Source organism: Sminthopsis crassicaudata, chromosome 1 (genome assembly GCF_048593235.1).
Source record: "Sminthopsis crassicaudata isolate SCR6 chromosome 1, ASM4859323v1, whole genome shotgun sequence".
Classification (NCBI taxonomy): Eukaryota; Metazoa; Chordata; class Mammalia; order Dasyuromorphia; family Dasyuridae; genus Sminthopsis; species Sminthopsis crassicaudata.
In genome coordinates, this window is record NC_133617.1 from 183,558,559 (window position 1) to 183,573,030 (window position 14,472).

A 14,472-nucleotide genomic window follows, 5' to 3' on the forward strand; every position below is an offset into this window, starting at 1 on the left:
GTTACCAATATTATATTACTGATATTCTGAGTGTTACATAGTCCAATATACTAATTATGTGTTTTGGTAATGTATATCCTAAAAGTAAATAAGAATAATAATAGTTAACATTTCTGTAGTTCTTTAAGATTTGCAGCATTTTATTTTCTCATTTGATCCTTGAACAATATATACTAAGAAGTAAATGCTACTACTATTATCGCCATTTTACAGATGAAGATTCTTAGCCAGATATATTTCTCATCTAGATTCACACCACTAAGTGTTTGAGGTACTGGACAAATTCAGGCCTTCCTATTATAAGTCCTGCACTGTCAGCTACCTGTATATTGAAAAATAAAAATTTACTTTCACTTATTTTTTATTCACATAAATGCATATATAATTGTGTAACAGATGCTTATCTGCCTTTCACATTGAAGCCAAAAAGACAATGGTTCTTTGCCTCAACATTTGTTCTTTAATTTTAGGTGAAAGAGATCGAAAGCTATGAGTTTTGATGAGTTTAGAAGAACAAGACATCCTATGGGTGTAGTCCATTTTGGGTTTTGCAACTAGTCTAGCACCAAGAATCAGGGAACTACCTTTAGAACCCAGCCCATTGGTAGGGGAGACAATTGCTCGTCCAACTTCAATGTTGTATTTACATGTGAATGTGGCAGGACAATGTTTTGTAGAAATTGTAAATTTCTGTAGAAATCACCTGTAGACTAAGACCCATAGGGGAGAGTGTATGTTACTTCAAAGAACTGGGAGAGGGAAAATTTATATTTCAATTATTCAAATATCTTTAAAGTCTGTGTGTGTGCTTGTAAAAGTTAATTGATGTAGATTGGTTAAACAGAATTAGGATGCAAGTCACTAGAGATTAACATTGGGAAAAGCACCACTTAAGAATGGGGATTTGAACCAATGGCATTAAAGAAAAAAAAAAAACATTAAACCCTCAAGGGTATCACTAGAACTGTGAAAGAAAGATATGTCCAATATCATGAAGAGAGAGTAAGGCAAAGTAATTGTTAGGGTTGTATAATACGAACTCAGCAATAGGTAGATAAAACAATAACTTGTACATCACATATTTTTAGCATCACTCACTTTCCCTATCTGTCCTCTAGTCACCTCTGAGTGATAACTGGATGTTAATTTGGATCCTGGATAAATTTCTATTAGGATCAGGAGTGAACTTGCAAGGGAATTTGCTGTGGAGAAAAAGCTATATGGCAGCTATTTATTGTCTGAGAGTGTTGCTTAAATTAGTATAATTTAAGAGATTAAATTACCTGGCAAGGGTCAGATCAGTGATATGTATCAGAAGCAGGACTTGAACCCTATTCTTCCTAGTTCTAAGGTTGACTATTCCCTACCCTACATAGTTTGTGAGTCATTTTATTTCACATGATAACTCTATGCTTCTATGGTTAACCAATAAGAAGCAGATAGGAAAAAAATGCTTTGATCTTTTTGTGATTGCCACTGCAGGTATATTTTAACTTTTAGAAAGGAGCTATTGCAAGGGTCTCTTGCTTCTCACTTGTACCAGACTGGAACAATTTGTTCCATTGATTGCACTATTTGAGCAATCAATTTTCCAACAAGGTGCCTCAGTTATGTAGGAGACAACAAAGAAGCAAAGGAATGGCCCGTTTTTTGACTTCTGCCCTGTGCACCTGTACAAAATATAATGACAGCTATACTAAACATCTTAAAATTTAAAGGCCTAAGCAGAAGCCAGTGTCTTTTTGACTAAAATGAAGGTTAGGATTGAGTCTGAGATAGTTAATTCCATTACCTGATTATTGAGCAGAAGGCAATATTATAACACTCAGGTTAGCAACACTTGGATCAGCAGGGTTCTGTTCTGTGTTCTTAGGATCATAGAATTATAGTCGAGGAGATGGAAATATTTAGGTTTTGTGTGCTTCCTGTGTTCTGGAGCATTTTTTTAAAGTTTTATAAAGATCTGAAAAGTAGCCACGATGAATTGGATAGAGAGCTCACTTTGTAATCAGAAAAACCTGGATTTCAGTCTCTATGACTCTGGGCTTGTCACTTAACCTCTAATTACTGTCAGGCAAGTTTCTAAGGCTGTAACTTGCTGCTCCGGTGTTAATCTGCAAAGGTAGAGGCACTTTCTTTTCTAGTAAGTTTCATCTACTAATGAAATTACAACTCCAGTCTAAAAGTAACAAAGAAAGAGTATCATCATCTTGATTATAATGAAATAGCATTTAGTGCTATTAAGTTCATAATTAAATTTTTGCACCACTCAACACCTGAAATATAAAATGTTAATTGCAGAAATATTCCCAGCATATCTTTGAGATGCCATTTACTGCAGAGTGGTCTGACATGCACTTGGTGCATCATTATATTCAATTTTGTTACCGGTATTTTTATTTATGCAGAAGTTATTTTGATTACAAAATATCGGTATTTATGGCTGACATTTTCTTGTTTTAGTGCTCTTTTTAAAATAATTCTAAGAGGTCTTTGGAGTTTATCTTTCCAAGAGCTCTCTTTTCAAACTGAGAACTTCCCCTTAATACCTAGAAGATAAAACAATTGCAAAACGTTGGCGTCCCAGCGTGCAGTGTTCTCTGGGAATACAACGTCATAATGGTGTGTGCACAGTACTTCCTTAGATTACTGCCTGGCTAGGAGCTTGAGTATCAGCCTTTTAAGTCTAGTACTGATTAACTGCAACATGTGCTCATGTGTCAAAAAATGTCTGCCATCCTGAAAGAAATATTCAAATTACATTTTTATTTGGCAATATATTCAGACGTCGTTCTAATTTAAACACAATTCGCGTTAATAACGAAGCTATCGGGAAGCATCTTGAAAATTAAGTAAGTAGTGCCGGCATAGTGTCAGCTGAGCCTTCTGCCCCCACGATTCTATATGCCCACATGCTTCTGTCTGTCAGCTTCTGCCTCATGATCAACTCCTGCTGCGGCATTGATTGGGTTTCAGGAAGGAGAAAGGCGACCCAGGGTTTAAAGGGCTCTCACTCCCACCTGTCATATATCGTCCACATGGTCTAACTTGCAAATAGCACGTGTGTTGTGTTGGATGAAACTCCCGCTGTTGCTCAGCTATTACTGTCTCCAGTGAAAAGAGTATGAACTGTCCTCACGGTCACCTTGGAAATCGCCAAAAATGAAACTTGTTCCTAGGCACATACAATCCACTAATCCCGACATCTCATCCTAGGTCAGCAGCGCCCGAGCGGCGGGGCGGGAAAGAGGTGGGGCCTGGACCGGGAGGGTCTTCGGGGCGGGGTGAACTAAGGCCAGGAAAGGCAAAGGGAAAAAGCCTACTTAGGTTTCAACCAATAGAAGCCACATATGCAAATAAAACCCCTGTCGCCTCGGTAACCGTGATGCACCTCGGCCAATAAGAACCGAGAAGGCCCTGGCTGGGCTCCGGGATTGGGGACGGGGAGGGGTGTGAGGAAGCCAATGGGCTGTGGAGACTGCCAGGGGCTGGCTACTGGGCGGGGGTATGCAGATGTGATTTGAAAAGCCGGCGGGAAATCCGAGTTTCGCGGGAGGACCTTGGCGCGTAAACCGTATCCCTTCATTCATTGTCAGCAGCAGCTTCCTGGAGCCATTTTTCAGCTGCCGGCCGCAGCACCGGGGCTGCCGCCGCCTCCTCGCAATCCGTTGCATCGGCCGCCCCCGCCGCCTCCATCCCCCCTCACGGGCTGATATCTGTGCTGTCGGGACCCTCCTCTCTCCGGAGCCCTGATTATTTTTGGCCCCTGGGCCCTGTGCATTGCGGAGAAATAAAAAGAAAAAAAGAAAGGGGGCTTGGAAGCGCCCCGGCGGGGAGGAGAAGGCGGAGGAGAGACCGGGAAACTCCGACTGAAAATAATAAAGAAATTGAAAAAAAAATCATTATAAATAATTAGAGCAATAAAAAAAGAGCACGCGCAAGAGATGAGAAAGGGGATCCAACCCGCCCTGGAGCAGTTCCTGGTGACCGCCGGGGGTGGGGAGGGGGCGGCCGCCGTCGCCGCCGCCGCCGCTGCTGCTGCAGCCTCCATGGACAAAAGGGCATTGCTGGCCAGCCCCGGCTTCCCCGCCACCGCCGCCCCCGGCACTTACATCCAGATCCTCACCACGAACACTACCACCTCCTCCTGTTCCTCCTCCCTTCAAAGTGGGGGTGCTGCCACTGGCCCCCAGCACACTAACATTCCCGGCGTGGAACAGACCGCCAGCAGCCTCCTCTACTCCACCCCGCATGGACCCTCCAGCCGAGCCGGGCTGCTGCAACAGCAACCAGCCTTAGGACGAGGCGGCGGTGGCGGCCCTCCGGTAATAACCCCCCTCCCTACCCCCATCCCTCCACTACCTTCCCAGGCCGAGATGGGATAGGCATATGGGCTTTTCCAGGACTTGGGGTGGAGTGCAGGGGCATCTCTGCTCCCCCGACCCCCTAAACTACTGGGGCTTGTGGGGCCGCATTGTTGGGACTTCTGCCCTCGCTTCAAACAGGCAGGAATTTATTGTTAGGGACTTGGTCCCCCTGCACTCCCGACCCCACTCTTGGCTCCCATTGCCCTCGGAGCATCGTGGATCGCTTTTGCACCAAGGACGTGAAACACAGGAAAACTTTTCGCGCCCCCTCCTCCCCAGATCTATTCTGTCTTCACTTTTTCCCTTACGCCCCCCCCAAAAAAAACCCGAAGCTTCCTCTTTCTCAGGGCGTCGGAAGGGGTCACGCCCCGGATGAAGAAGAAGTTGGGGGAAGGGAGCAGATAAGTGGGGGGGGGGGGGGCAGAGGGGCTGTTACAAGAGGGAAAACTATGGGAGATTTGAGACTTTGACAAGACAGTTGCCCAGCTCACACCACCCCTGTCCGGCCCTCTGGCCTATAGCCCCATTTGTGACCCGTGGTTCCGCGAGCGGCCTGGAGTGGAGGGGGGAACTCCTAGTGGAAAGTGGGGGGGAGGTGAATGCCAGCCACTCGCGGGCTTGGCTGCCTTGCGCTTTAGACATTTTGGGATCCGTAACTCCCTGCAACAAAGAAACTGGAAGAGGAGGAGGAGGAGGAGAGTCGGGGATTGGGGGAGGCGGCGAGGCCAGGATAGCGCCGTGTGGGGGTGGGGTATGTGCGTTTGGGGGGCGGGGAGGAGGGGTGCTGGTGCAGCCGGCTGGGGCACATCGTGGCAGCACCCGCGTGGCCCAGCGGCCCCGGCCTTCTTGGTTGCGCCCTGGGCCTGCCCTTGACCCTGCCCCCCCCTTCTCCTTGCCCCTTCCTTCCCCGCCCTGTCCCCCCCCCTTCGCCTCCCTGGCTGCTGAGGGGGCGGGGGCAGCCGAGGTTCCCGTCCCGCCGGCCGCGGTCTGTCCCTCTCCCCGGGACCCGCCGGTGACGTTTCGCACACGTGCGCCGAGGACGCGCCTGTGACTGGGGAGGAGGAGGAGGAGGAGGCAGCGGCGGCGGGAGGGGGCGCTGGCGGGGGAGAGGGGGCACCCACTTCCTCCTGCTGCTTCTGCTCCCCGGCCTGGGACAGTCAGGGATCCCCTCCCGCCTGCCCCGAACGCCGCCCCCGGCGCCCCGTGCCCTGCGCGCCCTCCTCGGCTCCCCGGGGCCCCCCAACCCGGGCAGCGCTCCGTGCCCCGCAACCCCCGCAGCCGTCCGCGCGGCCGGGGCTGCTTCGGAAATGCCCCTCCAGCAGCAGGTCAGTGGCGAGCGAGGCCGGGGCAGCGCGCCGCCGGGGCCCCCCTCGGGGCTGGGCCGGAGCTCCAGGGGAGGAGGTGGAGTGGTGCTTGGGCGGGGGGAGGGAAGCGCGTTGGGTGCGGGAGGGAAATGAGTAAGCAAGAAAAATCTAACTAACTCAATGCCCTGGCCTCCCGCGGAGTATTCGCCCGAAAGAATTGGGCGGGGGTAGCACGGTGTGGGCATTTTTTTTTTTCAAAGGGAGTGTGGGTACCCAAATGAAAAAAAGGGGGAGGGGGCTTCCAACTCGTGGTTTGCTCTTTAGTCTTCTCGGGCTGGGAGTATGTGTGTGAAGTGCCCCGTGGGGGACCCTTCCTCCGGCTTTCCCCTCTATAAAGGGTCTCTTGAAATGATGCTTAAGAGGGATAGTAATTTATCTGAATACTTTTAGAGAGTCTTCCCTCCACCCTCAATCACTACTTCACACCTCCCCTCCCCTCTCTGGGGAGCTCGGTAGGCCACTTTATATAGGGCATTCTTCACAACTGGTTGAAGTGGGTAGTGCAGAGGATTGTTATCTCCATTTTACAGATGAGAAAGCTCAGTTTAAATAAAAGTGACTTCACAAAGGTCACACAGCTCCCAAGTATCAAAGCCAGATCTTCAGCTAGCCCTTCTAGAGAGAAGGAGAGGACCGCTCATCAATAAGAATATAGAAATACAGTTAACGCAAAGGTATTACGCTCCAACTATGTGCCAGGCATTGTGTTAGGTGAAGATTAAGTCCTTGCTGTGCCCGCCCGCCACAATTGGAGGTGATTGTTAACAGCATAATTTGTTGAGTCCATTACTATTAAAGGTAGGAGGTGGAGGTGGATGATATTGGGATGTCTGTGGTTGGAGGGAGAAGAGGGGAGAAAGATGTAGGATCTGATGAAAGAAGTATAGAATTGGGTTCTGGGGAATATAAGCTAGTCAGTAATAAACAAAGGACTATGTACCTTGATATTCCTTCCTCTATTTGAGTCTTGGAATGTGGGCTACTTAGGAATAAATAAAGCTAAAGAAAACAAAGAAAAATGGAAACAGTCTGTTCAAGGATTTTGAGGGGGGAGGTGGAGAACAAGAGTGCAGAAATAAATTTTGTATATGTATAAAAGTACATAAAAGTATATGTATAAAAAGAGATTGGGGTAACTTTGGGGTGGCCATGATTGGTGGGAGCTATTTCTCTGGAATATGAGCTATTTAGGAATAAAGAAAACATTCTATACTTTATAGTCCTTCCTACAATTGAGTTTTAACCTGTGTGCTGCCCAAAGATAGACACAGTAAATGTTTAAAGTTAGCCATCTATAAGGGGAGCAAGAAGCAGTTGTGATGCATTCCTAGTTTGTCTTGCTTTTCTTATACACACCTGAGTGTTCAATGCTTTTATGAGCAGCATTGTATCACTGTCCTGACCACGACTTGCTTCTACATGTTTTAAGTATATGCCCATGTATAATTCTGTCATTGTATTACAAAGCTAACCTATAAACTCCAGTACATGTATGCTTCTTTTAGATCTGACTTGAGATTTGTGTGATAATGGGGAAATAAAGCATATGCTTCTCTCTTGGTAACTAGTTAAGGTAAAATCCAAATCTTTGGAACTATCTGGTTTAATTCTTGAGAGAAAGTATGATGTAGTAGAAGAAACTTTGGACTAGAAATCAGGATTCCTGCAAGTCTTGTGTTTATTTGACTATATAATTCTGTGAGAATTTTCTTGATGGCTTTCTCATTCTTCCCCAGAATAGGAAAAGAACAATCATCAAGATGAGATGAATGGAGAGTTAGATGATACATCAGTTATAAAGAAGAAATTTTGAGAACTATTTTCAGAGGGAACCACAGGAGGGAATGTATTTATTTCTAGCCCCAATTCTGATTCCTGTTAGTTTTGAGAACTGGGAATCTTTAAAGAAACATCTGCTTCTTTCACTGGCAGGTAGAAGTGGATAGGATACTAGACTTGGAGTCAAGCAAAAAGACCTAGATTCAAAATCAAGCTCAGATGCTAGCTATATGAGCTCTCTGTGACTGAATGTCTTCATCTATCCAGCAAGAGGGTCAATCTAGATGGCCTCCTGTATCCTTTCCAACCCTAAATTTATGAAACTTATCAACTTGAAAAAACATTATGAGCTTTTTATGCCAGACATCTTTTTTAAACATTTGGGTCAAAACATGATAGCATTGTAAAGAGATTAATAATTACACCTAATTAGCTTTTTTTCTTGTTTTTAAACTGTCATCTGTGATGGGAGAGAAATGTTGAATATTATCATAGGAAGCTTTGTCCACAGAAATGGTAAGTTGATCTCCTCAGGCATTTGCTCTGAATCATTTTTGCCAGAAATGTTAATCGATTTAATCACTCATTCACAAACCCTAGTTAGCTAGTGATTATTAATATAAAAATCTGTGCTGCCTAGCCTTCATAAGAATTAATTCTTCCCCACCTTCAAACTTTGCAATCAAATGAGCTATTTAGCTACAAAGTAGATTTTTCTGGGTTTGGATATTGAATGGATTGATGGGGAAGAATTCTGAGAAAATAAATCGCAATATCCATATTGAATAATCAAGAAAAGAAACTTCAGCTCTGTTCAACTCAAAAAAAAAATCGAAGTTACTTGTTTTTATTGCTAAGGAGAAAATGAGATTTTTTTTTTATTCTAGAAATTTTGAAAATTTCAAACATAGACATAATCTGTCAACCATGATGTAGTTAGGCAAAGCAATTTACTGATTATATTCTACCAATGGGGAGGGAGGAGTAACCTTTCTTGAAGTTTCTGTGTTAGAGCAGAAGAACCATAGGTGCTATTTCAATGAGTTTTCTCCCCTGCTAGAATTTAAAAGAAAAAATGGTGGGCTCTTGGAGTTCTGCACTCAATAATCTTGTTTCTGCTGAGATATGTATGTGATGCCAAATTTAAGATTGGAGAGGAATTTTAGTCACTTTATTCCCCAAAATGGAATATAATGCATTGCCCAGACTTTAGCAGCACCACTGTAATCATTACAAATGGCACCCCTGTAATCATCTTCTAAAACAAAGCACACTTATAAATGCTTTAGTGTGGGCAAAAGAGGCTCAGCTTGTGTGCAGGAAACAATTGTTTGATTTGGTTTTGTTTTTCTCTAAATCATTACCCTGAATGGTATTTGGTCATGAGTGGATGCTCACATTAATAATATGCTGTGTAAAGCTAACCCAAGGAAGAAATTATTGTCCTAAGGTGGAGCTTTACAAGAAATAGCACCTGGAGATGGAAAAGCTAGAAATTTTTCTTTAGTTATCCAGTCAAGGGATTTTACTTGGAGTCCTTTGCCAAAAAAGTACACCGCTTATACATTAAACCTGGAGTATCTTTGACAAGTATCTTCACAGGAAGTTAGTAGCATTATTATATAGTTTTCACAGTCATTGGTCACATAACCTATATTTAGCTTCATATTGCCACATGCATGGTTTCATTGTTTTCCCATTTTCCTTCCCTAATCTCCTCTTCCCATCTTTGCATCCACCACCCCAAGAAGCAAAGAACACAAGACTTTAACTATAACTAGATACCACACAGATTTCCATGAAAACTAAACCAAAAGAAAACAAGTATGGTGTTGGCCTATATATGACTATATTGACCTATATTTATAGAATGCCCTTCTTTTCCACCAAATGGCATTTATTCTGTGTACTTTTTTTTTCCCCAAAGAAATACATTGTAGTGGTTTGCCATATTTGGGAGACAGGCTACATTCCAAACAGTGTAGTAAATAAATTATTAGGCCTTTTAAAGCTTCTACCTTATTCTTGTATCTGCCCTTATTTCTTTTTAGGCACAAGTCATGAGGGTTAAATGCTTATATGTATGACTATTAGCATAAAAAGTATTTTAAAATTCCAAGAAGCATGAACAGAGAAGATTACATTGTCATTATTCATGAGACCAAAAAGGGAAAATAAGTGGGAATACATTTCATGTAGGAAACCACTAATAATATCTATTTCCTCACTATTTAGATCCTCAGACATCAAGGAATGACTCTGAAGAATTCAACAAAGAAGACAGTTATTGGGGGGGGGGGGATTATATAAGCCAACAGTGCAGAATGGGGAGGGGAGGATCATTGGATTTTAGTTGAAGAAATGGTATAGAGAATACAAATTTCACTCCTTTAAGGAAATACCACCCATATTCTCTGGAAGAGTCATTCAAATTCAGTTTCCTGGAAAAACAAAATGTGCTTTGAGAATGAGAACTTTAAGGAATTAATGATTATAGTAAGGACTCATTACTCTTGGAAGGCCTTATTATTCTAACCTTAGTCATGGAGAATGCAACTGCAACTCCAGAGTGCATACTATGTGATTTTGGGCAAGTCACTTAATCACTCCTTGAGTCTTAGTCTGTTATCCAACCAATGGATAGGTTGGATTCCTTAACCTCTCAGACTCTAGTTTGTCATCTTATCAAGGGGAAAGAATTGCTGACCCAGTAAATGTTACAAAGCTCAGGTACTATCTTCCTTGTCTAGATAAGTGATAGTCACAACCCTTGTGGAGTGATTGTGGCCCTACTCCAGGGGCTCTGTGGTCTCCGTTTCAAAACTTGGGAAGCTGGGTCAACATATCCAATCCTCTGCACAACAGCAAATCTTCTCTCCAAAACAATTATATCTTCCCACTCATGCTCCCAACATTTCCCCCATTCTGCCCTTTTCACCAGCAAGCCCTCAGTCTCCTAAGCCAGGTATCTGCCCTTCAGGACGGGCGTAATTGATCTACAACTCTGCAAGTGCCATTGGGAAAATCCTTATAACTAGATTACTTTATGACTGACAGGAACCCAAAGGGTAGGCCTCCAGTCAGTGACCAATAAGAACTCCATTTCTAACCCTTTTCTGAGTAGAAACAATGGAGTCACAATCTGACTATTACATTATCTTCCCTCTTTAATCCAGTCCCTCCTCCCATATTCCAAATTTCCTTATAAATATTCTAAACACCCCATATCTCTAACTTTAGTATCTTCAATTCACTTTTTCTTATTCCACATACCCAATTAGTTGCTAAATCTTGTTTTGCCTCTTCTGTCCTTTCTACTCACACTGCTAACATTCTAATTCAGGTCCTCACCAACTCTTAACCTGGATTGTTTCCATAGCTTCCTAATTGGTCCCCTTGCCGCTAATCTCTTCCTGTTACCAGTTAGTGCACAGTTGTAGAAGTGATTTTCCTGAAGGCAGACCTAACTATGTTACTCTTTTACTTACTCTCTCCAATGATTGTTTTGACTATAGAATCAAATTTTTCATCATCTCACTTTTTTAAATTGTGTACATTTACAATGTACATAATACATGATAGAATTTATTCACAACCAATTATATACATTGGAACTATATGATCAGAATTTTTTTTAGTGATAAAGGTAATTTAATTTAAGTTTAATTTTAAAAGTCTAGAGTCTGTTAATATAGATAATTGACAATTTCACATAAAATTAAAAGGGAATATGCCAGAATGAAATATAAGGCTATGTATCAGTGTGAGAATGACATGAATTGGGTTTTTATTTCTTGACATATGCTGAGCAAACCACCTTATAAGTTGTGAGAAAAGATGCTATATTTGAATTGGTGAAGGATTGCCATGAGTTTACTACACCAATGAAATATAAATCTTAGCAAAATGTATTTGTTTGTATAAGAACAGATTTTTAAAGCAGGAAATTAATAGTAAAGTCAGTATATGTTTATGTTTAATACCTCCCATTTCTAGGCATGAGGCTAAATACTTGGAATACAAAGAGGCAAAAGAAAGGCCTTGCCCTTGAGGAGCTTACAATCTAAGGGACAACTTAGTAACAAGTGACTGAAGAGAGGTAAATTAGTTCAGGCAGTCTCTTCTGCATGAAATCTTTCCTGGTCTTTCTAATTGTCACTATACTTCTGAAATAAACAACTACTTTCTCATAATACTTCCATTCTAATCCAGAGATAAATATAAAGATAAACTGTACATTTGGTATATAGCATGTATGTACTTATGCTAGTATAAATTAAAATGAAAGCTTAAGGGCAGAGATTTTCACTTTTTCTTATTGTGTCCATAAATGCTTAATAATTGCTTACTGATATAAAATAAAGTAGTCATGGCTGCTGTGTAGCCCTATGGATGATGGATGAGGATGGACCTGGAATCAGGATTGCCTGAGTTCCATTCTTTGTGGTCCTAAACAAGTAGCTAAGCCTCTGTCTTGGTGTCTTCACCTGTAAAATGAGGATAATAGTAGTACCTATCAGGGTTTCTGCTAGACTTAAGATTATTTGTGAAATGCTTTGCAAACCTTAAAGTGATATATCAATGCAAGCTATTACAAGTTATGGTGATTGGAGAAATATAGACTAAAGGAAACTGACCTAATATATTAATCTCTGAAAATATTGTAAGTACTGGATTTGTAGACAAGAACACTAAATTTGTCATAATATGTCCACTTAAGTAACTTTTTCACCTAGGAAAGTCATTTAACTTTTCTGGCCCTTAGTTTCCTCATCTCTAAAGTAATAGAGTTAAATTAGTATTAATATTAAACTACTAATAACTTCATAAAGAGCAAAATTAGTTATCAAGATGTGCTTGTATGTATGGCAGCAACAGAAAACATCTTATTGGAGCTCAAAAAAGAGTCATTGATGAGATGGCTAAGGAGAGTCACCTTAGAGAAATTTTTGATGTTAAATCAAAGAATTTAGTTTGTAGAGAGTCCATTTTTGGCTCCCACTGTGCCTAATATTCTCAAAATGCTCATTTCAGCACTAACTACTTAGTGAGGACTCAGATACTTATGGGAGCAGTCTGATAGGCAACTAGTCTCTCTCTTAACAAGTATAAAGACCAATCTTCATCATTTTAAAAATACAGTTTTAAAGGTAGGAGAGACTCTAAACAGTCCAACTTACAGATCAAAAAAAAAAAAAAGTTAGAGCTGGTTATAAAAGCAAGCCTGGAACCCCAGGCTTTAGACTCCTTCTTAGGTGCTCAAGTAAACTTATCCAGAGCTCTTCCAATGAAATTGATAATGGATATACATCATTTTGCAAACCCTGAAGTGTTATAAATACCAGTTATATCCCTTAAGTGTAGGGAAATATGTGAAATTTTAGAGGATTTTCCAACAAAAACGATTAAATTGTTCTTAATTGCCATAAGGGAATAAAGTTTCCAAAAAACCTACCTTGCTTCTGTGGAACATCATATTCCCCAAGGATGCCAACTTATCGAAGCATTGTTCTATTTACTTATTACTTAGATGTTAGGTAAAAGGGGATTAAAAATGGGAGGAATGACTAACTTGAGTAAGTTGTTCATGATGAGTAATATGCAGGTTTTATACTAATATTTTCTGTGAACTTGGCAGTTCATAATCCTGGAATAATGGAGAACATATCCCATGAAAAACAGAATTAGGATGGTGGTGGGGTTTTTTAAACTTTGTTCACAAGAGTGAGACTTTCAATTCAAGGTTGGAGGCTTTGCCCTGAACTATCCTCCTCTTTTCTAGAGTTTTGCAGTAGTGTTGGGTAGCACTGCCAGGTCAGGGAAAATCTTTGAGGGTGTCAGTGTCCATGTTTAATTCTTAACAAATAAAGCTAATCAATTCCCTCAGTTATAGAACTGAGAGACCTTAAAAACAGAATAAACATTATTGAATTGTTAAAAGGAGTCACACACCTTGAATTCAAATCCTGTATTTTCCACTTACTGCCTACATGATTGGGCAGGCCACTTAATGTCATTCCTCATTTTACTCACGTATAAAAGAGTTTGAATTAAATGACCCTAAGTTCCTTCTAGCTATAGATCTGTGAACAAAAGTATGATTTTACTCTAGTCCTTGTACTTGAAAGTAAAATTTAATTATTATATCTGTATTGGTACCTCTGATTTATTTGGTACCTTTTAGAGACTGTTTCTTTGATTTCATTGGTAAAGCATAATGGTAAAATTGGGGGTTGATTGATAGTGAGTCTGATTCTTAAGTCTTTTTTAGCATCACTGCCTGAGCCAGGTTTTCTTCTAGCAGCTACTTCCCTAAGTCATTACTTAGCTGCCAGCTTCGATTGCAAGTGAGAGTGCTGGGAATTTAGAAAGAAAGAAGGGAAAATTGCCATCCACCCACAGATTGGGAGAATGGTTCTGTACAAGGTAACAGTTTTATTGTAGGGTCCTGTGGGCCTCAAATAGCAGTTTGATAATGGTGAGCATGTTATTCTCTCTTTTTTTTTTCCCCTACCCTTTTAAGTTTTCTAGAGTGTGATAAGTGATCCTTCCTGGGAGTGGACAATCTACATAATGTCCTTCTCACAGGTATGGTTTATGCCTGATGACCTTCAGAGCAAAGATTCTTACCTAGGCTCCATGAACTTGTATTTTTTAAAAATATTTTTATAGTAGAATTGATGAGTAATCTTACCAATTTATGGATTTAAAGACATCTTGAGAAAAGATTAGTAGGTTTCATCTGACTTCCAAAGGGGTCCACAACACAAAAAAAGGCTAAAACCCCTTACTCTTAGATTCCTTAGGAAGGATCTTAAAGACCATTTAATTTAACCCCTTCAATTTACAGATAGGAAAGCTGAGGCCTAGAGTAGACTTGTCTAAAGTCTAATCCTTGTTAAGTTTCAGAGGTAGTTTTAACATTGATTCAAAAACCCATGTCCTATAGCTTTGAAACATTG

The 14,472-nt window shown here is 41.5% G+C and overlaps 1 protein-coding gene across 3 annotated transcripts in view; it reads left to right on the forward strand.

Moving 5' to 3' along the window:
- Window positions 1-3,628: 3,628 nt before the first annotated feature.
- E2F3 (E2F transcription factor 3) overlaps window positions 3,629-14,472 on the forward strand; it is an 85,842-nt gene continuing 74,998 nt past the window's right edge. Inside the window, exon 1 of one of the 3 annotated variants that reach the window (XM_074272536.1) lies at window positions 3,629-4,325. In XM_074272536.1, the coding sequence (XP_074128637.1) occupies window positions 3,945-4,325 (381 nt within the window). In that variant the 5' untranslated portion in view covers window positions 3,629-3,944. Of the gene's footprint in view, window positions 4,326-5,407; window positions 5,693-5,856; window positions 8,027-14,472 lie in introns of those variants that run through there. The other 2 variants (XM_074272549.1, XM_074272545.1) reach the window with 2 other exon arrangements.